We start from the raw sequence: 23,035 nt of genomic DNA, 5'->3' as shown, positions 1-23,035 counted from the left end.
ATCACAACTGCAGACGGAGTTTAGAAACCTACAGCAGACTCCACCCAAAGACCAAATATTTACTTTGAGATATCTTGGTGGCCGTTGTCGGCTTTAACGTGTCAACAAATCCTTTTGAATACATTTCCGGAGTTCCTTCAGGCGACTCCCAGGAAAATCTGTTCCTGGAAAAAAATGGAAAGAGCGCTCTGCTGAAGTATGACAACAACTGAGATCATGATTACTCAACACATGTGACTGTGGCTATGAGGCCAGTCTGAGCTGTGCTAACCTCCAGACTGTATTTAGCCATACATGATTCAATTGTATTTATTTATATAGCCCAAAATCACAATCACATTGCCTCAATGGGCTTTACAATCTGTACAGTGAACAACATCCTCTGTCCTTAGACCCTCAATTCGAGTGAGGAAAAACTTCACGTTGATTGGGGAAAAAAACCCTTTTAACAGGGTAAAAAAACAGCAACAAAAAAAAAACAATCACATGATGAGCACTCAGAGCTAAGGATGGACATTTCCCAGGGGGACGGGATCATATCTTTAACCATCCGCGTGCACACTTTCACACAGAGCGTAATTTGACTCCTTAACCCCTGCTGTAATGACTTTTTGGAGACTGGGAAGGTCGAGTCACGTGTGGCTGGCATTGCATTCATACAAGGGGTGTGTGTTCCTGAATGTAAGCATATTAGTGTGTCAGTGATAGCCCATGTTTCCAAGAACCTTAAACAACTTCACTACAGTCCTTCGGTCTTTAGTTGTTATTAGATTTGATTACAGCAACCTCAGCTGAGCAGTTTGCAGCCAAACTCTCTGCATCACCTGCTGCTAAACCTCAACACTGTGGCTTTCACAGTCTGGATTGAGTTTAGTGCCGGCAAACAGATGTTTCTCACGAGAAAAGCAGTTTATTCTCTGTCTCTCAGGCTGGCAGCTGATCATTTTCAATGTTCCTTCCTCTAAATGTCTGCAAACTCCCCAGCTTCCTATTCACAGTGCAACACCAATACTAAGCCCAAATATTATCGAGATCAAGGCAGGAAAACACACTGTGGCGGAATTTACCAACTGTTTAAATAACTACATGTGGTCGCTGTCTAGTGAGAACTATGGTTCTCTGAAGCATAAATGTTTATTTTGCCTGTGAGGGCTTTCTCAAACCATAAAGAAAGACAAATGTTGTAGAAAGCATTTTGTAGCTTCAGAGGGCGATATGCAAACACGCACAAATGGCCTCTAGTGGCGTCGTTTGGGTCTGAAAATGGTTTAAAAAACAAATAAGTCTAAAAAGAAATGCTGAACATCTAGGGGTGTGGAGTAAAGTCATATTATAACATTATCACTGATCTAGACTAGTTCAGAGATTAACACACGTTATTGTCACAAACCAGGCGAAACAAAAACGGAATAGTAACATTGGTGCGACTGTATGGTAGGCCTGCATGTCTGATGAAATTCAATAATAATGATGATGTTTTGCCCCCAAGGCGCTGGTTTAATTCACTCCTGACTGTCAATAGAAGGTGGTGAAAATACACTCAGTTTTTTTTATTGTTTTCATGGACCCCAAGGATATCATTAACCCCCTCTGCCTTCTCCCCATTAAGAATTTGAAGTGTCCATACTTGCTCTTCTCACCTTCCTCAGCCATGCTAGCTAACCTTGCAGTCACCACCAAATTAATGTGAGAGGAGCTGACAGCTAGCTGGGGCTTCATCTGATTGGCCAAATGCTTTGAATGCAGGAGTAGTGTATCCAGGACTCCATCTGAAAGGTCAAATGTTTGCCTGCTGAGTAAGAATGCATCAAGTCAAATGATGTTTCGTGTTTTTCGCATTTCAGGCAGCCTTTTTGTAATGTGTTTATCGCGCACGTTCATAAGAAGGCGGTTTGTAGCGAGACGGTGGCTGATCATAAATCACTTGAACGTCCAGGTTGTAGGTTAAATCCTTCCCATTCATCTCTGCCTCTCTCTCCATATCTGTGTCACTTTATTTTCATACTGTGCTATAGAGTGCCGGGTGTATGTGAGTCTGCCCTCAAAGAATTTACTGTCTTCACTGCCATGCGACTGTGTGATATCTCAGTGCATATGTTATGTGTGTGGTGTGTATCGGAGTGTATCACCATGCTTCATTTATTCCTGTGTCATCTGTGCTGGTGTGAAGTGTGTGTGTGTGTGTGTGTGTGTGTGTGTGTGTGTGTGTGTGTGTGTGTGTGCACGCACCCATTCAATGATATACAGTATATTGAGTACTCTTAGGAGGACAACCCGTTATCCCCCTGCACGCACACACACTCCCACTCACACACACACACACACACGTATTTACGCCCTTCAAGAACAACCTCACAATCCACAGCGCGACCGCCAGCATCTGGATTTAAGGTCCCACCTACATTACATGCATGCATGGACACACATGAGTGGCTATTAGCGACACACACACAAAGACCGCAGAGTGCACGTGACTACTTGGCAGTCACCCAGATACCCTCTGCTCACAAAGTATACTCAATCACACACACACACACACACACACACACACACACAATCAATGTCAGGTGTCTCCGTTATCTGGCTTTTGAAACTGAGGATTTATGAGATTTTTTTTTCTCGCCTTCGGGTCTGATTGGAACTCTGTGTGTGTGCGTGGGTGTGTGTGTGTGTGTGTGTGTGTGTGTGTGTGTGTGTGTGTGTGCGTGTGTGTGTGTGTTACTACACACAGCCGCAGCAGCAGCAGACTGAGATTCGCTGTCATGCATGATTAAGCGCAGTCTACACAGCCGTAAGCAGGCAGACAGATGTCAGACTAACAAAACTTTAGGTACCAGAAAGTGCCCACAGAATTTGACTGTGTGACACGTAAATGTCCACATGAGAGACATCACACACGCACACACACACACTCACAAAGCAGGGACCATGCGGTTGGAATGTATTTTGCTGGTGGGTCTTTAAAAATGGGTTAGTCATGCATTATATATACAACAGGACTTGTCTTCTCTCTCTGTGCCGTTCTCTCGTCTATGTCTGTCTCGCTGCATTTTTCCTCATTTTCTCACTCTTGTCTCTCTTTTGTTCCTCACCCCTTCCTCCTCATCCTCCTCCTCTTCCTCAGAAGAGAAAGCTCATCTTTTCTAATCAATTCTTTTCACTGAACGTGGCGTGTGTGTGTGTGTGTGTTGCGCTGATGCTCGAGAAGTTTGTATTTGTGTTTACATGCTTCGACGCCTCTTTGTTGTGTTATCAATTTAGTCCACCTGAATCCACTCGCTGCTTTTTTTTTTATTTCACCTTGTGCGTTCAGCTCAGTGTGTGGGTCTGTCTGTGTGTCAGTTATGATGAATGACTGTGTATTTATCACAAAGCAGTAGCCATATTAACTCCTCGCCCGACTCCCCAGCTGTGACAGCTATTGTGGTGAATTGAATTCACACTGCCTTTCTAATCTTGCATTTATAAACGAAAGATTAGACAGACTGTCGACATCTGTTCGTTTAAAAATGAGCTTTTGTTTTTCTTGAAATATACTCTGGGTTCTTCATTTTTGCCCGTAATGAGTCTGATACAGTTAGATGATGAACCATCAGTGTTGTGATCAGCACTAATTCACTTCTCAGTCTGTTCAAAATGTTTTCTTTAACATGTTACTTTCCCAACCTAGGAGTCCGAACTAGGAGTAGACTGATCACTGCCCTGGCTGATTATCAGGGAAGATTTTCAGCATTTTTCTGATTAACGGTATCTGTGATTTTTCTGAATTTAATATGCACAAAATATTGGTAGTATATTAAACTTAAATACTAATTTCTGTACATTTGGTTGAAATTTCAGCGACTGTACATGCAGATTTAAACATGACTAGTTAGAAATGTATTTGCTGGTGAATTAGGTGAATTAAGTACATTTCTGTCTGAAATGCTGATTGTGACAAATGAACTGCACATTGGCTCCAGTGTCGGCAGGAAAAACATGTTAAAAAAAATAATAAAAAGAGCTTGGCTGTCTAGCCCTCACCGCTGTTGGGCAGGTTCTTTTGTTTCGCCTCATATGAGACCATATATTTTGCTTTATAGTGGCATAAAATGAACAGAAAAGGGGCAATTAAGTCGTTAATCAGCTTCAATTTTATGATCCCGACAGCTGTAATTACAAGGTGTCACAAGACGATATTGACCTGTTTTTAAAGGGCCGCATGTCAAAAAAGTTTAGCCCATTCACCACTGCTTCATGACACTTTTATATACTTTCTGTAATTATTTTAATCCAGAAAGTGTGAGCACCTTCGAGACATTTTTGTTCAATAATCTCACACCTTGCAGCCCACGCGCCATCACGGCTACACAATGTCTTCGCTGTGATTACAAAAAGTGACATGATGATTAACTGCTCCTGCTCATTGCTCACTGGCATTTAGGGTTAGCAACAAGCAGCTACTGATTCGTTACGACCACATGGTGCATCACAGGACGCAACGACAACACGACGTGTGCTTGTATTCCACAGTTTGTTTGTTGAACATCTCTGGTCAGCAGATGATAGATGATGAACCTTCAGGGAACTTCTATCGTCATGTTGAATCTCATTTGCATGTTGAGAGCAGGATTATACAAACTGGGATCAATAATGATTGTATGTACGACGTGAGCATCATGTATAATAAGGTTCAAATTAAAGGTGGCCACCGCTGTCTTTCAGTCACACTTCACTTCTTTTATCCATCAAAAAAAAAAAATGCTTGAAAAAGGAAAACGTTTGTGCTCTATGTCCAAAAATGAGAAAATGTCTCCGTCCTGTCCATCCTAACGATATGACTGTTTCTTGTCTTGGCAGACCATCCCAGAGTGCGACGAGGACAGAAGAGTAGATGAAGATGAAGGGAGAAGAAGCAAAGAGAAGGAGGAAGAGGAAGTGGAAGAGAAGGGCAGCGATGAAGGGTTCATGGGAATGACCCCGCTGCTGCAGGCTCACCACGCCATGGAGAGGATGGAGGAGTTCGTACACAAGGTAAGGACCACAGTAACACACAGGTGTGCACACTTTATTAGATATCTCCTCTGCTTCCTGCCTCTTATCTTGTCTGTACTGATGTTTTTGGAGCGCCATAACGTTTAATTCCACCACCCACTAAAATTGTGAATCATCCCTGGAGTGGTGTTTGTTTAACAGAGGAAGTTTAACAACAACACTCAGTAAAAGAAAGCAATAAAACCATAAAAACTCAATAAAAACAGAGTTTAGTGTCCTGAGTAGCTTCCAGTGCTTTGTGTTATATATCCAAAGATTCAGTGAGTCAACGCCTGCAGAAATCAACCAGTTTCTTAGGGATGAAAGTGTTTTAAAGTGTAGTTAGAGAGTTTAAAGTTTATAAAGAAAAAAACAAAACACATTATTGGTTTGTTTTCTGCCAGAAACCCTCAGAACATAATGGATTCAACAGCAAGTTCTCAGAAGCTGGTTTATGTCCTGTCAGCGATTTCTTACCCAACTATGTGTCATCGTGATTATTTATTATTCTGCAGTTAAAAAAAAGAAGAAATAGGTCAACATTAAGAGTTAATGTGTCTGCGTGTAAAGTGACACTGCTGAAATGAGCTGAGCACACCAGCTTGGACTAATACACACACACACACACACTGACAGTGTGCTGAAATTGCAACCAGCAGCTTGTAAATTAAGGAAATGAATGACTGAAGAGAAACTGTCAAAGCAGTCTTTCTTTCCGTTCTCTGCCAGATCAGGCTTCAGTTTATTTATTTACATCACTTGACCTCGATACTGTTCATTTGACACTGACACCTACGCTACACACACTGTACTCCCCGCGTACACACACACACTCTGAATTCAGTAAACAATCTGCTGCTTCCAATGAAAACATTTCAATGTGATAAGGAGTCATTTTTTCATTAAAATCTTCCATCCACAACAGAGCTTATACATTATTTTTCTATCCGTGTCCAATCAGGTGTGGGAGGGCCGGTGGCGCGTCATACCTCACGACGTGCTCCCCGATTGGCTGAAGGACAACGACTACCTGCTCCACGGCCACAGACCGCCCATGCCTTCGTTCCGCGCCTGCTTCAAGAGCATCTTCAGAATCCACACAGAGACGGGAAACATCTGGACACATCTGCTAGGTAACACACACACACCTACTGATGCTCTCATAACCCAAACATCAGTGAACTCCTCATCTTAACCCGTTAATTCTAACCCTGAATCCTAATTTTAGAGATGTCCCAGTTAATCTGATATGACACTGACAAATATACCTATTATTGGTAAAACTTTTTTACCATATTTGCTTTAAGATTGCGTGCAGCCAGCTAAAGTACTGTGTAATTATCATAAACAAACTTTTTATGAAGATTTTTTGTTACGTTGAATCTTGGTTCTAATTTGAGTAGTACGTAGTTTCATGTTTTTTAAGATAATGTTCATAACACACACACACACAAATATGCTCAATTTTGACTGTTTTCTGAGTGTGCTCCTACTTTCAGGCAGGTCAGTGTAAACTTCCCTCTAAACATCAGGCATTACTCATTAGGAGCCTCCCTTTTATACACTGACACAGCAGATGAACAAGAACACATACACATTACAGCCATCACTGGATCATCCTTATTTAACCGGACGGGTTTGAACACCAGCAAGCAGCACAACCCCAGACTTATTAGCTTTTCCAAGCACCAATATGTCAGAAGCTGATCTGTGGCTTTAGTCTAGGAAAACAAAAAAAAAATCCTCAAATCCAAATCCATCAAATTCCAGGGCATTACTTACTCGTAACTTTTCGGTGGGCGCCTTAGAATTTGATGGATTTGTGTATGGAAGCTGTTTGTTGTTGTTTTTTTTGGTTTACTGTGTAACTGTGTAAGAGGCAGGTAAATGACTCAACTTTGACAGACTCTGCTGCCACCCAGTGGTTACACAGACATACTGCACCTAGCTGCCTTTCTGACTTGAGTGGGATCATGGTAGTAGTGAATATTATTGATACTGTTGATGCTATTTATCGTGATTTAGTCTGGTTGGTTTCTGTTCTCAGAATTTGAAATTTGTAATAATTACAACAAGTGACATAAGTGCTTCTGATGAACTCAGTGGGGGCAGCGGCATTGTGGGGGCTGGATTAATGTTTAATTGTCGCTGCGTGTCTTGTCTCCACAGGCTGTTTGTTTTTCCTGTGTCTGGGGCTGATGTACATGTTCCGGCCCAACATGTCGTTCGTGGCTCCGCTCCAGGAGAAGGTGGCCATCGGGATGTTCTTCCTGGGAGCCATCCTCTGCCTCTCCTTCTCCTGGCTCTTCCACACAGTCTACTGCCACTCTGAGGGCGTCTCCAGAGTCTTCTCCAAGTAAGATTCAGACACTGCACAGGAATCTGGTAGACAAATGTTCCTTTAAAGCTAATGACCTGTCACGCACCGTGTCTTTAACTCCACTCCGTGTTTCTGTGTCCAGGTTGGACTACAGTGGGATCGCCTTCCTGATCATGGGCTCCTTCGTCCCCTGGTTGTACTACTCTTTCTACTGCTCCCCCCAGCCCTGCTTCATCTACCTGATAGTGGTGTGTATACTGGGGTTGTCCGCCATCACCGTCTCCCAGTGCGACTTCTTCGCCACGCCGCAGTACAGAGGAGTCCGAGCAGGTAGAGTTCAATATTTACCTTAAGAGACAAATTACTCATGTGAGTCCAGGTAGATGCTAATGATGCTGACTGTGTTAATAGGCAACTTTAGCCTAACATGTTTGCTATCACAGCTTCATAATGTCATTATACGTCAGTGTTGTGTTAGATTGTGTGCTCACACTCTCTCTCTCTCTCTGTATCTGTGTTCAGGAGTGTTTGTAGGTCTCGGTCTGAGCGGCGTCGTTCCCACACTGCACTTTGTCATCAGCGAGGGTCTCATCAAAGCCACCACCATGGGTCAGATGGGCTGGCTGCTGCTCATGGCGACGCTCTACATCACTGGCGCCTGTTTGTACGCCGCTCGCATCCCCGAGAGGTTCTTCCCCGGCAAGTGTGACATCTGGGTAAGCGACGAAGACTCTCTTCTCTCTCCCTCTTCTTTACATCACTCCGTTTCTCTCTGACACACATTCTAATTTACTCTTTTCTCTCTCCCGTCTGTCTCTCCTAGTTCCACTCCCACCAGCTGTTCCACATCTTGGTGGTCGCGGGGGCTTTCGTTCACTTCCACGGCGTCTCCAACCTGCAGGAGTTTCGCTACACGGCGGGAGCGGGCTGCGCCGAGGAAGGCGCTCTCTAACGCACACACTGACTCACTCAGTCACTCACATGCATTTTTCGGGGAGGCACTGATTCTAATGATATGCACAGAATTACACACACACATAAAAAAAAAAACCTAAGACATGTGCACACACACGTCCCCCCCCCCCCCAGACTGAACCAGAGAAGTGGCTTGTCTGGTGTGTGTGGTACACAGGAAGTCCTCCCTGGGGGGGCGCTATTAAAAACGACCGGCGAGGGTTTTTGTTCTCTTTCTGTCCCTCTTGTCCGTCTATCAGACCCCCACCTCCTCTGTGAAAACCACTTCCGAGACGCGGCTTGTTTTACAAACCAACTTCCGAGACTCTTTTCCAGGAAGTTTGTTTTTTGGAAGCTCTACATTCAAAACCTCCTTTTTAAAAAAAAAATCCCACATTTTCTCTTCTGTGTTGAGTTCTAAGAGTTTAATGGTTTGATATGAAAAGGAGGCGTCATTGTGGCTTAAAAGAAAAAAACATTTTGGAGTGTTTTTTTTTTTTTTTGGTGAATGCTGTTTTCACAACTTTAAAGCATTCGAATATGAAAAAAAAAAAAAAAAAAAAGAGTTGAAACTGTCTTTGGATTTCTTCCATAATTGTGAAGGTAGCAGGGGGAGATGTTGGGATCAGGGTGGGCCGAGGGGTTGATAGTCACTTTTAAAAGTTTAAAAGAAAAAAAACTTTTCCATGTAAATAAGATTTCTAAATTTTTGGGTTATAGATTTGTATGAAATATATATGAAAAAAAAGACCAAAAAAAAAAAAATGTATGGCAAGAATAAATAAAATATGTTAGATGATAAATCAATTACAGGCGAGGTTTGGTGGATGGAGAGGTGTTAGAGCTACACCTGCTCCAGCAGCGACGGAGAGAATAATACTGCGGTCGGAGAGAAGCGCTTCAAAGAAATTCATGGAGTGTGTGTGTATACGTAAGGACGAGGGGTGGAGGTGAGGAGGAAACACAAGGCACAACATCTGAATCTTATCAAACGAGCAGCGTCTCCGAGACTCCGAGACTCCGAGTCACTTCCCTGATCTCACGATTATAAAGGAGGAGGCAGCAGAACGACTGTCCGCTACGTAGTTTCTTTCTTTTGTGCTCGAAAACCAAATTTAAAGGAAACATTTGTCGCCGTTTTATTTTGAAATTCCACGTCAACGCAATATGTTTATTTTCTTGCCTGCCCTTCGATAATGTGTCTAAACATGTACGTTTTATTTTGGTAAAACTGCAGTGTTATTGTCACAGAACAGGCGCAGTTCATCGTCTTCCACCTCTGTGACACTTGATAAGATTCACCTTCCTCACAGAACAACAAAACATGTTTTTCTTTTTCTGATTGGATTGTATTTTAATTTATCCACTGCTGTTTGTTGTTTTCTTTGGGGTGTTATTATTATTATTATTATTATTATTATTATTATATTATTATTATTGCAAGCTTTAATTTTTCTTTTCTATATTTTATTATTTCTCTCGTTCGGCCAGAGATCATGTGGTATTTTGCTTCAAGTGGAGTCTCCTCTGAAGATCTGATAAACAAGTTTTTAACACAAAATGTGTTCTGGCGATACCAAAATCTCACCTGCACGATGAAAAATTCAGAATTGATCATGAACTGTGCGTCTGTGATCGATTTGCAAGTTTCTTTTTTTCTGAACAGGAAGTTGAACTACTGTCAGAGTGATCAGTGTTTCCTCTCCTCTAAGTTTTTTCTTTTCTTTTCTGCATTTTCTGTTTTTATTTGATCTAGCTCATATTAATTTATTCTCTTGGGGAGCGCATACTGTCTGTTGAAGCACACGTTCCGTTCTGATGGGAGTGTTTGATTGCAATAGACCTTTATATCTGCTGTATTGTTCTAATAAAAAAAAAAGGTTTTTTGAATCTGTCACTGCGTCTTGTTATTGGTAAACACTGAACCATGACATACATCACATTCACATTAATTCTGTTATTATGAAGTCAGTGAAAGCACCACTACCACACTGTAAAAAAATAATCCGTTACAAGCAAAAGTCAATGCATCGTAATGTTTCTTAAGTAAAAGTTTGTTAGTATAACCAGAAAAATGTCCCCATGTGACTTTTTTTTTACAAATCGAAACGGTGGACTTCAGGATCTCTTCCTGGTATCTGTGAACGGCTCTGATTGGACGTTCCTTGACCTGTATTGAGCTCATTGATTGGTCTTCAAGTCACACCTGAGCATGTTGTTTAATCAGCATCTTGGTTTGCCACAGCTGTCAGGCGGATGGATCGTCTCGCTCACGGATTTTAACACATTTTTGCTCAAAAGCTCAGAGAAATGATTTTTCTGTGTGAATAAACAACGTCTAACATCTTTGACTTAAACTGGTGAAGAATGAGACAGAAGTGACGGAAAAGGTAAGTTATATCACCAATACTCGTGTAAAAGTAGGACTTGAAAGCTGTCCAAGACTAGTGATCATTTTCATTACGGATTAATCTGCTGGTTTTTCTATTCTTTTCCTTTGATTTGAAATATTTCAGAAGTTTTCACGCTGTTTTGATTTTAGTGTTCCAAATAGTACTTCAGTTCAAACTGTTAACTGTAATGATTTAAAAACATTAAAAAGCAGCGAATCCTACGGAGCCCCTGAAGGGACACGGGGCACTCGTCCGCACGAGAGACGTTTTCTTCTTCACGTGCCCGAATTATGCGCAGTGATCAGTGGTATCCCTCAGGCTGAGACAGGGTTTGAAAATGGAAGTTTGACAGGTGAACACTGGTTGCGCATTGAAGTGTAGTTGCGGTGAACTCGGCCTGCGTCATGATGAGGACTCACCTGGATCATCTCCATCTCTCCACCTGCGAATATGGGTTGTCTGATTTATGAAAGCCTGTGAATAAAGTCGGTGACAGCTCTCACAGAGTTGTTACACTCCATATTTCTTTATGCAATAGTTTAATTTCGAACAAAAAATCCAATTTAGCTTTGTTTTATTAAAGAGTCTTAATTTGTTCATTATTAACTAAAGCTGTCAGATAATTGTGGAAGTATAACGTGCTATCAGAAGAAAATACTGAAACTACTAAGTACCTCGTATTTGTGCCTATATTTTAGTAAATGTGTATGAGCGGAGTTGGACCACTCTTGTGTCATATTTGGTTAATACATATATCATTTATTTAGCCCTCATGTAAGTTGTAAGTTTGTCTCGTGATGCAAAAAGAACTTCAGATTCATCTAATAAACCTAAATCGAACTGAATTACTTGTTTTGGGAGAAAACTTTTCAAAATGTTATAATCCAGTGTTAGTATGGAAGCTCCAAGATAACTTTTATTTTATTATTTTTTGAACATGTGTGTTTTGTTCCTGTGGTCCTCCATAGTGATGAGTACAACAATTTAAATTACAATTATTCTATCCATTTGTCCTCAGATGTTTCAGACATGGATCTCTTAAAAAAACCTGAAGAAAAATAACAATCTGTGTGACTACAGCAGAGACCACAACGAGGTAAGTGAGGAAAATCAATGAATCTGACGTTTCAACTTATTTTCCTTTTTTGCTTTAATACTGAGAGACGACAAAAGAATCGATGCATCAACATCCATTTCTTTTTATTTTTTTTATAAAAATGTAGACCTTGCGGACAGACCAGTTCACAAAAAAAACCTAAATCTAAATATTCAGACTCTTTGAAAACAGGATCACAACGTCGAGTCCTTTAACCTAGATTCACTTCCATACATACGTTTCAAACTTCGTCTTCGTTCCTTTTTTTAAAAACACAGTAAAATGACGCCTCGCCTTCTCCAGCGAGAGCGGGACAAACAACCTTTTACAAATGACTGATGAAAAGAGCAAAAAAGACAAACAAAAAATACAACTTAAAAATAGATCTTAAAGCATAACGCTGCAAATACATTCTTTTTCCAGCAGAGACGGACAAAAACACTAATAATAATAATAATAATAATAATAATAATAAGCACTTTGGTCTTCCTCCTTAAACACACTGAAGATGATTATGCGAGCAATGAAGTTAGTTTCCGTTTACTGGTGAACTGAGAGAACATGTAGGATGTTTTCTGTGGGGCATGATAACTTTGCGTACCATGTAGGAGTTACTTCAGACTGATGGGAACTGCTGACGTAGTATTTTTGAAGTTTGGAGTGAGAGCAAGGTGAGGTACTAAAGAGAATCTCGTGACGCTGAAACAAGATGCGACTTCTTTTCCTCCGTTTTGAAATTGTTGTTAAAGTGCAAGTCTTCATGTTCAGAGGTCGTTTAACTGCAGGGAATTTTGTCAGGTTTAGTTCTGGTAGTCTGATATCAAATTTTATATAAAATCCACTGAATTTCTTTACTGGTTGAGTTTAATGTTGAATGACAACCTGACTAATCAATCAGAAAGAGAATTATGACATGCAGGATACAGGATTGACCCAAGTGTAAGAAATTACATTCAAGGGTGTTCACTGACCACAGAACAGCCTGAAGATGCTACACATGTTCTTGAATTTAACTTTTTTTTTTTTTTTTTGTCCTTTTGATGCATTTTCAATCGAACAATTTAACAGGGGACTTCCCAAAAAACAGAAACCACCTTTAGACCAGATTCAGTCACATTTCTTCATATTAGACACAAAAATTTGCTCCTTAATGATCAAGTAAATTTGTATTTCAAACACTTCTGAACCTTAAATAAAATGTGATGTTGAAACTTTCAGCAAAAACACAATGTGATGTTTCAAATGCTGGGAGTAGAAGAAGGTCCTAATCTACACCTGAAGGTTAACTCCACCAATTTTACACAGTGGCTAAGTTGCATTGTGGGTAATGTAGCCGCAGGTTTTGTAACAGAAGAAGAATGTATGGAATTAAAAAGGCGATTATATCTGCTGTTTTTTTGTTTTTTTAAACAAGTTAAACAGTGTTACAGGAGAGCTATACCAGTGGACTGAGTTTCAAAAACATGGCGCCTACATTACCCACAATGCAACCAAATTACATGCAAAAGGCTTTATACTACTTTAACATATGCAGTAGAACTCCCCAAGACCTGTTAACACACTTCAATGTGTAAAATGTGTGGAGTTGCCCTTTTAAAACAGCTCGGAACAGAAGTGATCTCATCTTTTTCTGCACGTTTAACGGATGTTGTATGAAAGCGTCCTGAACCAGTGACAACATGTTACTACCTGAACACAAGTATTGCTGGAAATACTGTCAAACCCACTGATGTGGGGAGAAAAAATAAAATAAATGTGTTTAATGCTGCTCTAAAGACTTCTATTTCTACATACAAGTTCACGCCTGTATTGATTATGATCCACATTGAACTTTTTACACACCTGCTCTGTTTACTAACAGTGTGATTGTTTTTCTGCAGGGCTGATGTCGTCTGATGCTTCACCTCCCCCCACAATTACCTACAGAACGGTACTGTTAACATTCACAAACAGATATGTAAATGCAGTTATTACATCTGGGAGCTGGTATGAACGGGGAATTTTGAGGAACTAAGATGCTGAGAACTCTAAAAACAGATGATCTTTACATTCTTATTCGTCAAACACAAGGAAATAACAACAAACGTGTCTCTAATTTTGCACCAAACCAGCCAGATTTAAAATAATAAGGTATTCTCTAAACAAGTTTATTTGTTCTCGAAAAAAAAAGAAACTGCTGGACTAATTTGTTTTTAAAACGAGTTTTTAGGTTGTAACAGAGTTTTGTTTTGAAATTGACTCAACATATAAATAATATAACTTTCAGTTTCAGCAAACAAAACACAAAAAAATGACCAAATGATTTTTGCTCCATCGGCATCTCAATACTTTGCCTTCAAATATTTGAATGAAAACTGTCGCAGATGCAGCTGAGAACCTAAACCATAATAATTTATGCTTATAATGATAATAATAATAATAATATAATACTAACACTTGTTGTAGACAGGTAAAATATAGCATTGTTTTGTGTCGAAGAACACAAAAAATGAAACAAACTACAATTCAAATAAAACCTAAGTAAAAACACTGAGTGGGTAAATAAATAAATGTGTGAATTGCACAAAGTGGGAACGTTGAAGGTCAAAGCACTCGGATATGTGGAGACCGACGTTCAGTCTTTCAGTCAGGCGTTAAATCAGTCAGTGAGAGTAAAGGTCGACGCCACTTCTCTGTTCACTGTCACGATTTGATCTTCCATAGCTGTGAAGAGAGACAGGAAACAGGATTAAATCTTCTTTTTTGAACTCTTGAACAAACATGTTAGTTTGTGCTGAAGTAATAAAGAAAGTGTAAAAATATTGTCCATTACATGTTAAAGAAGTGTTGGTTGGTTGGTTTCAAAAGTAAAACTCTTTCAAAGCACGTAACAGTTCTTGTTCTTGCCACTGACAGGCTCAAATTGTTAAAATAAATACGTCAAAATTATGGAGCAGATCTCGACAGAAACAGCCTTTAAGTCGCTCTCATCAAAACCACCAGACTCCATTTACACAAACAATAATTTATTGTCATAAAACTCAGTAAACAATCAGTCTTTCTTCATCTTTCCACTTTCAACAATCACCGGCTTCAGTGTTAACATGCTGTCTGCCACACACTCACCTTCAGGTTAAATCCTAACAGGTCAGATATGACTCCAGACACGGCGGACAGGATGACCACCTGGGTGATGTTGTAGAGCAGAGGGTTCATCGTCAAACCATACAGCCTGAAAGGAGTGTCCAACTCCTGGAGAGAGAGCGAGAGGTGAGGGAGACGGGGGTTTAGATAACAAGGCTCGTTTAAAAGAGTGAAAAGAATCTGATCATTAAACAACAACTGAGAGTTTTTACTTTGAGTAGTTTGGTAGCCAGTTTTAGGACGTTGTTAACCAGTGTCAGCTCCTCTTTCTTGTTTGGCTTCTTCTCCATCTTCAGATACAGGTTGATCTGTGAAGCACAGGATGGATCAGTGTCATGATCACCTGTCTGCAGTGTGTGTGTGTGCTCATGTGTGTACTTTCTGTGTGTACCTGTTCAGTGAGCAGTATGGAGGTGTTGCTGTACTTCTTGCTGGTCTCTGAGCCCAGAGTGACGAACCTGAGCAGGAACAGAGACAGACTGGAGCACCAGATCACCAGCTCCCAGTTGTAGTGACACTCCAGGAACGTTTCGTGGACGTGCAGCAACTGGAGGGAAAAAAAACACAATCAATCAGCCTGTAATCTAATTTTTATTTCAGGATCAGCTGTATTTTATTCAGCCTTTCTGATTAACTTAAAGCCACTATGTTAAAAATTAGATTATCATTATCATAGCATGCTGATGTTACCTGGGCACAGCAGATGAAGACGACAGACAGAGTGAGCAGGAAGGCAGAAGACACGATCACATCCACTGAACGCTGAGGACCCCGTCTCTGCAAACGCAACAGGTAACCACTTCATTTCATTTGTTGTGAATGTGTCACACTCCCAAAGATAACAAAATTGTAAATACAAATATTGAGAGAGTTTTTTTAACATGGATACTAGTTTTTCCAGCATATTCACACTTGATCTTTTTTTAAAAAAAATGAACAGTCATGAGTGAGGTACCTTGAGGTAGGAGCGTAGCGACAGCCACATCTTGATGTTCTGAACTTTCTTCAGTCTAAAATGAGGGACTTCAGACTTCCTGGCTCTGCGGGCTGAAGTCAGGTGACCGAACAGCTTGGCAAACAGCAGCCTCTGAAACACGCGTCAACATTAATAAATAAATCTCTCTAATTTAATCAGATCAGAAAACTGAGCAACTTCATTAAAAGCAGTAAATCAGAATCTCTTTGTCTCACCTGTTTGTAGGTCCTCTCTGCTACACTGAGCAGGAAGAAGAAGAGCCATATAAGGCAAACACGCACCAGGAAGCTCAGTGTCACCATGGTGATGACCAAGGCATCTGATCCAGACCCGCCTCCCAGCGCCACAGAAAGTAACTCATTGGCTGAGAGTGTGGTCAGCTGATCCAGGTCACGGTACTGAGCCAGCCTGACGAAGGTAAAACACAGACAACAATCACGTTTTTGTACCTTTTTAGATATTAAATTCACATATTGAGGCGTTAAATTATAGCAGCAGTACCTGTATGCGAAAGGTGTGAGGCCGAGTGTAACTGAAACCAGATTTCCAAACACCTGGTAACCAATACCAGGAGTGTAGAGGTTCACCTGTGCAGATAGACATGGTCCGGTTATTAATGCTCATCTCTGACATGTAACATTTAAGGTGTGTATTCTTTTAGAAACTCACTTTGTTCATGATCATGCCGCTGATCTCCAGGACGGACATGTCGGCCTTCTTACACTCGTTTCCCTCCCACACGATGGCGCTCACTCTCTCCAGACCGGGGTTGGAGCTGTGCAGCCAGGGAACGTGACCCTGTGAGGAAACAGCAACAATCCCAGAAACACAGTAAGCACTCAGATATCTGATGCGATTGTGATTTGGAAGACGTCTGGATTCAAAGGGGAATACATTTGGTTGAAAAATGTTGTTTTTTTAAAGATGTTTCAACAACATTTAAATGATTCTTTTTACTGTTAAGCAGGTCATTACTATTTAGTAACCTAGACGTCCTAGAAAACCCTCAGCTCATTCTCAGGAGAGTTCAGTTTATTTTAAATCTACCATTCCTCAAATTTAATTAAGCCTGAAAGCCATGTGTCTTTATGTAAGAGGGTTCACAGACCTGATGGAAAGGGTCATCTCTGTATTCCTTTTTAGCAGGAGGACAGACAGGCGTCCCACCTCCTTCTCCCTCTGTAAGGAAAAGGAGTCACAGTATTTGTTTCAATGACTTCAGCAGGTAGCTCAAAACTACAGAAGCATTTAAACAAATTTGTCACAGATACTTTGGTTCTCTTCTCAGCTAATCTGTCCTTCTGACCTGTCTCGGAGGTGCAGGATGATCTGCACTCAGCACAGTGCAGGAAGTCTTCCCACATGAGGTCCTCTGTCTCAGACTCGTGCCGAGTGCTCTCAGAGTCCTGAGTCCTCAGACTGGAACATCTGGAGCTGCAGCTGGTGCCAGACTTTGGGACATCCTGACAGAAAAAAGGGGAGGATTATTATTTGTGACAAAGTCTTGTTTTAATTTCTCTGACCTAAACTGATTAAAAATGTTTACCTCCACAGCGTAGTGTTTCTTGTAGTGGTGTGAACTCTTGCGGTTTCTGAGAGTACAGTCACTATTCATTCTCTCCACTCCCCTGCGGAGGGCGCTGTAGGATACTTCAGGGTCCTCCTCGCTGGATGCCTCATCTGATGCTGGCTCCTAAAAGACACAAAACACACGTCAGCCAAGTCCTGGCAAGATCATCTGACACCACTAGCCCTTTTCACACAGAGCGAAATTTCACTCTTCGCAGCATCCAAACGGCGGTATGAATGGGGCTACTGTTACTTCTGTCTGTTTGATAACTCACCTTATTGCCGCTGGCCAGCATCAGTCCAGTGCTGCGGGGTGTGTGAGCGTGCGTTGGCTTCACTTGAGAGTTCCAGCACACCTCGTCAGCCCGGTTCAACGAATCACATCGCTGCTCGTGGAGCTGGAGCCCCTCCTCGCTGCTGCGATTGGTCACCCGGCCATCCAGCGACACGTAGCCGTTGTCGGTCTCTGTTGACTTGTCGATTGACAGCTTGGACTTCTTAGATCTGAAGGAGGTAGAAAAGGAAGGAAGAAAAGGCGAGAAGGAAAGATTGATAGAAAGATATTCAGATAAACGCACCAGGTCAGTGAGTTTAAGACTAATGAAGCAGACATGCGGTGAGATAAAAACACCTACAGGATGCATTCAGAACAACACTGTGGAACATTCATACAGAATGAATGCCAAATATTGAGAGAAAGTGTTGCATAAAACACTGAATAATTGTGGTAATAAAAGTGAATTAGGGGTAAAATATACATGAAGACTGCAACTATAATAACTGAAACAGTGTGGCTGGTGATCCAAGTCTTGGTGTTCAACACAAACATTTGAGTAAATCAGAGGATTAATGATTGATTCAGTGAGAAAAATGACCTGACAGAGGTGAAATGTCTTCCACTGAGTGTTGAAGTGAGTGTGGCAGATAATCAATAGATGAAGTGACCAAATCAAGAGTTCATTAGGGCTCAGAAACGTTCCACACTGTTGCAGTCTGCTGAGAGCTTGCAAAGAAGAAGCTTGGGGAGAATGAGCGGTCTGACCTACGATAACATTCAAATTACAGATATAAAATTGTTTTTAAAAAAGGTACAAAATTTGCTTTTAGTTGATTCATTGATGGATTTTTCTCTCCCCATCTTTCTTCTGAACACAGCTCAGTCATTAATTAATGCGCATAAAAATCAGCTGCAAAATCCCTCCAGCAGATTGCTGTTGTTGTTTAGGTAACACAGGAGTCGATGGTTGTACAGCCGGCAGTACACCAACTGAACTCAATTTTGACAGTAGAGGTTTAATAAATTAATGAGCAGGTCACGTCAATGTTTTCCAATTAGAACTGTCTTTCAGTACCAAGTGTTACATAACCAGTCAACCTATAACAAACAGGTTAACTCCATTTTGTTGTGGGAAGATTAACAACAGGAGAGGAAGTGATGTTGCAGCTGAAGAAGCCAAGGTTAGGTCTGGAGAGGCTGGGATTCAGTTCCAAATGTAGGTTTAATGATATTTAGAATATTAATTTCCTGATGGACAAATAACTTTGTAATCTGATAAAATTCCGCATTGGGAATTTACCATAAAATAAGACTAACTGTAACAAAAAATGTATCAAAACTGTAACTTGAACATGGATTATTTTGTGAACTGAACCCCGGCCTCGTCTTTGTACATCGATTCGTTTAGGAAGATGGGAAACGAAAATACACACCCAGCTTTACAGATATCATGCCAGAAATCTTGGAAGAGAGCGCCCAGGCTGTATGTGGTGCTGGCTGAGTGGGAGTGTGGCGCCCCCTCCTGTGTGTTATCGGTAGTGCTAGACCCGTCGCCTTCCCTATGCACCTCCATCTGAGATGCCTTCCTCAACTTCCTTCAGTTTGGAAAGAATAGAGGGGTGGAGAGAGACTTAGAGCGGACCACAGGAGACTACGAAGACTTAAAATACAGCAGTGTGTCCACAGGGAGCCTGGCTGCATTTTGTCGATAGGTTTACTTTTTTTAATCAGGTGGGAACAATAAAAAAAGATTTAAAATTTTACAGAAACTAGAGTTTCAAAGCACAACGCACTAGTGCAGCACTGGTATCCAAAACTGTGGCACCTGCTGGACACAGAGGCTGATAGAGTAAAAAAGGCAAATTCTACAAAATCAACTTTTAGGTTGTTATTCTGTAAAAGTATTTTACGTAATTTTTTAACAAGAAATGTAAAATTGCTTTCCAATTTAAAGAGAAAATGGTATCGAAAGATCAACTTATGTCCTTTTTTGCAAGAAATGTTAGTTCAGTGTCGACTCTTGCAGGATATTAGCATAAAGGTCTGATTTTGCAGAATTTCTCCTGAAAGATTTAGTGTCTGTCTTTGTTTAAAAATCTATCATCTGGTTAGAAAAACACTTCTTCCATCGTGATTTATTTTATTGCTAGTGTTACAGTTAAATGTGATTTGACTCCTTAAGGTATGTAAAGCAGGTAAACCAAATATCAGTACTTTTCCCTAAAACTGCCCTGTGACAAGACTAATTGCTCTTTTTTCTATGAAATGAAACATTAATGAGAAAGAGAGGCAGGTGGAGAGAAGTGTGCAAAGGAACAGAACCAACTTTATGTGAGAAAATACCCATTTTCATGATTTTTCCTCTTTTATCCTTAAAGTGAAAAAGAACCTAGATTGATTTAGTGATGGTGCAAACGCTATTATCGCCCGGAGCTCAAAATCCTCCCCAAATCCTTTCCAAAACTGTGGCATGGTCCAATTTTCTTCGCATGAGTCTGAAAATTGTCTTTACTTCATTTAGAAAAGCCAAACACTGAGAAATTTTAAAGCAACAGAGAGAAAACCACAAACTACAAGTCTAAAAACTACAAAAAACACACCAAGTGGAAGCAAACTAATTTCTACTGTCACACACAGTGAATCCCATTTGTCTTTAACCAGTGACTTGGATTTATCATGGAGAGATTTACACAAACACCCAGAAACTCATCATCAATCAAATGAGTGCTTTAATTTGCCAGTTCATGAGAATGACTCATTTCTGTCTAGTAAGAGCAAATCTAGATACAATAGAAAAGGCTTTCTTTAAGAGTTCTTGCCTTTAAATGATCTTTTAAAGAAGAAATTATTGTGTAAATGACATTTAGAGAGGTATCAGTATTGTGGTGATCTCCATGATAAACGTGCTTCTGTTCAGTTGGATTTTTTTGTGAAAGAAGCTGACTGACTGAGGGCAAACAACAGGGACAGATGCAATCCAGCAACAAAAGATGTATTCATTCATTTATTTCCACAACTTTTTACCTCCCCCCATTCTGTCTCGTGCTTGTTATCTTAATTTCTCTATTTATCTCCTACAGAATCTCCCTTTCTCCACAGGGACTTTCTGGATGCAGTGTCCTCTAACATCTGTTATCTATTCTTTATTCTCTTCTTCTGTGCTTAGCTGGATCTCTCCCTCCCTTCTTTCCCTTTGTATATTCTGCACTGCTTTCTTTCTTTTTTCTATGATTAATTTCCTCTCATGCACAGTATTCCCCTGTTGTTACCTGCGTCTCTTCCCCCCGCTGCTGGAGGCGGGTTTCGGTGTCCTGGTGGAGACAATCTGACAGTGGACGGTGCCCAGCAGCAACATGAGCCAGATGGCTCCAAACACCTCGGTGGTTGGTATCCCATGAGACTGAGGGATGGAAACATACAGGACTGCTGCTGCCACTGCAGGAGAGAGAGAGAATTGAGCAATCATTACAACAGTGAAGGTTTGAACAATGAAACAATGAGGACAGAGCTGTAAATGTTGAAAGGAAATTAATGGCCAGACAATCAATTCAGTTTTATCAAGAGAAAAATGTCAAATATTTGCTGGTTCACACTTCATAAATGTGAGGATTTGCAACTTTTCTTTGTCATTAATGACAGTAAAAGAGTCGCTGGATTGTAAACTGAAGACGTCACTTTGGGCTCCGAAAAACTGTGCTGAGCATTTCTCACAATTGTTTACATTTTAGTAAATGATTAGTCAATTGATTGTGAAAATAATCAGCAGATTAATCGATAATGGTGTGTGTGTGTGTGTGTGTGTTCTGCTGAAGTGTGTAAAGGAGGTGAGCAGGAATGGTGGAGGATTGGAGAATGAGCAATGAAAACAGTCTGTTTTCGTCTGGGTTGAAAAGGGCATCATGATGTAGGTGGTGGAAAACTCTTTTCAGGAGCCTTTTAAGTGTTTGTGCAGGGAGTGTGTGCAGATCCGTGGGCGTAACCTGGGAGTACTCCACACTCGCAAGATGTATTTTAAGAAAATCAGCAGATCAGATGCATGATAGCAGCTCTTTATAGGGATTTAAATAAAGCAGGATGTTGCAACTGTATGTCTTATTACTAATATTTAATGAATAAATGAACATGTTTAAGAGAAATCTAATATGTCCCACCTTGCAGCAGATAGAGAGCCAGCAGTAAGAGGAAAATGGCCCTGGAGGTGACCTGGATCCACCACCGATAAAAGAACGGGAAGAAGACGACTCTGACGATACCCTTCCTGGTCAGCGACGTCCACGGACTCTCAGGTTTGGCCTTGGCAAACGCCGAACCTGTGAACGGAAGAGAGTTAATACACAAGGAGGGCTAATTAAGCCAAATGACTTTGAAGCGTGCACAAAGGCTCATCACTTAAAACATCCTGGAGTCACATTAGAGCAGCGTGCTCATCGACTCCTCTTCCTCTTCGGTTATCTCTTCAGATATGTCTCTACTTCCTTCCAACCCCTCTTCCTGATCATCCACCCTGCTCCGTTTCTGTCTTGATTATCTCTCTTTCTTCCTGCGCTGTGACACAACAGCGAGGATAACATTTGACTGATCTGATGAATAATTGAAAATGTGATGAATATGAGACAGATAAGAAGAGATGAGAGCGGAGATACAGAAAGAGCGAGGACCAGCGGTGACAGGAGGTTGGCACGGCGATGCCAGCATCTCGGGTTCATGTGTGTGTGCATTTTATGTCGACGCCACTGAGTGCATGATGTGTGTCCGATGGTTTTAGCTTTAGCAGGAGCCTGTCTGTGTATCTAATCTAATTATCTTGATGGAAAAGAAGTCTGACCACACACACACACACACACTTTTCTCACCTCTAACCAAGTCCACGTCTATCAGGTCTGGTTTAACATGTCCTGTCTTCTTTGGCTTGTTCCTCAAGCCCTGCAGGGGGAGACAGAGAGACACAGGGTCAGACAGATAACCCAAACAATAATGAAAGAGATTATAAGTATGAACGTATTCACACACGGGTCTACAGCAGCTTAACTACAGGAGGCTTCTCGTGCACTTTATGCCTTAATAAAACACACACACATTCAGTGTTTGAGGAGGCACACTGTGCAGTCAGGCTCACACAGCTACATCTCTATTTCACTGCATGTGCATCTACTAACAGCTACTAGGTTTAACTCCACATTTTAAGCCTGATCTGGAATAAAACTAGCAAAACTCTGATTCTGTCAAAATGTTCAGTCTCTGTAGCTACTTTAAAGAATTGAGAGGATAGAAGAATAACAGCAAAACATCCCTAAAGACTTTTCAGTCCTTTAAA

At 41.0% G+C, this 23,035-nt stretch overlaps 2 protein-coding genes and 1 long non-coding RNA gene across 6 annotated transcripts in view; 2 read left to right on the top strand and 1 right to left on the bottom strand.

Annotated features, from left to right (window-relative positions):
• Positions 1 to 10,181, top strand: part of adipor2 (adiponectin receptor 2) — a 31,025-nt gene extending 20,844 nt beyond the window's left edge. Inside the window, exons 4-9 of the mRNA XM_030440244.1 lie at positions 4,840 to 5,013; positions 5,975 to 6,146; positions 7,183 to 7,369; positions 7,476 to 7,663; positions 7,856 to 8,049; positions 8,157 to 10,181. Of these exons, the coding sequence (XP_030296104.1) occupies positions 4,840 to 5,013; positions 5,975 to 6,146; positions 7,183 to 7,369; positions 7,476 to 7,663; positions 7,856 to 8,049; positions 8,157 to 8,285 (1,044 nt within the window). The 3' untranslated portion in view covers positions 8,286 to 10,181. The remainder of the gene's footprint in view (positions 1 to 4,839; positions 5,014 to 5,974; positions 6,147 to 7,182; positions 7,370 to 7,475; positions 7,664 to 7,855; positions 8,050 to 8,156) is intronic.
• A 1,682-nt stretch (positions 10,182 to 11,863) lies between these two features.
• LOC115595623 (putative homeodomain transcription factor 2) overlaps positions 11,864 to 23,035 on the bottom strand; it is a 43,382-nt gene continuing 32,210 nt past the window's right edge. For 3 of the 4 annotated variants that reach the window (XM_030440299.1, XM_030440298.1, XM_030440300.1), the window contains 17 exons: positions 22,575 to 22,644; positions 21,873 to 22,031; positions 20,991 to 21,156; positions 19,155 to 19,316; positions 17,720 to 17,948; positions 17,422 to 17,568; positions 17,182 to 17,338; positions 16,984 to 17,054; positions 16,545 to 16,673; positions 16,377 to 16,462; positions 16,091 to 16,283; positions 15,855 to 15,986; positions 15,590 to 15,676; positions 15,291 to 15,446; positions 15,112 to 15,207; positions 14,882 to 15,007; positions 11,864 to 14,479 (listed from right to left, as the gene is read on the bottom strand). In XM_030440299.1, coding sequence (XP_030296159.1) covers positions 14,459 to 14,479; positions 14,882 to 15,007; positions 15,112 to 15,207; positions 15,291 to 15,446; positions 15,590 to 15,676; positions 15,855 to 15,986; positions 16,091 to 16,283; positions 16,377 to 16,462; positions 16,545 to 16,673; positions 16,984 to 17,054; positions 17,182 to 17,338; positions 17,422 to 17,568; positions 17,720 to 17,948; positions 19,155 to 19,316; positions 20,991 to 21,156; positions 21,873 to 22,031; positions 22,575 to 22,644 — 2,187 coding nt within the window. In that variant the 3' untranslated portion in view covers positions 11,864 to 14,458. The remainder of the gene's footprint in view (positions 14,480 to 14,881; positions 15,008 to 15,111; positions 15,208 to 15,290; positions 15,447 to 15,589; positions 15,677 to 15,854; positions 15,987 to 16,090; positions 16,284 to 16,376; positions 16,463 to 16,544; positions 16,674 to 16,983; positions 17,055 to 17,181; positions 17,339 to 17,421; positions 17,569 to 17,719; positions 17,949 to 19,154; positions 19,317 to 20,990; positions 21,157 to 21,872; positions 22,032 to 22,574; positions 22,645 to 23,035) is intronic. The other variant, XM_030440301.1, reaches the window with a different exon arrangement.
• LOC115595625 (uncharacterized) lies at positions 15,342 to 15,958 on the top strand. Its single transcript, XR_003986735.1, has 3 exons — positions 15,342 to 15,478; positions 15,576 to 15,691; positions 15,840 to 15,958. It is a non-coding gene; the product is annotated as an uncharacterized LOC115595625 (long non-coding RNA).

The sequence above is a fragment of the Sparus aurata genome, chromosome 14 (genome assembly GCF_900880675.1).
Source record: "Sparus aurata chromosome 14, fSpaAur1.1, whole genome shotgun sequence".
NCBI lineage: Eukaryota > Metazoa > Chordata > Actinopteri > Spariformes > Sparidae > Sparus > Sparus aurata.
This window is presented reverse-complemented; position numbering and strand designations above follow the sequence as displayed.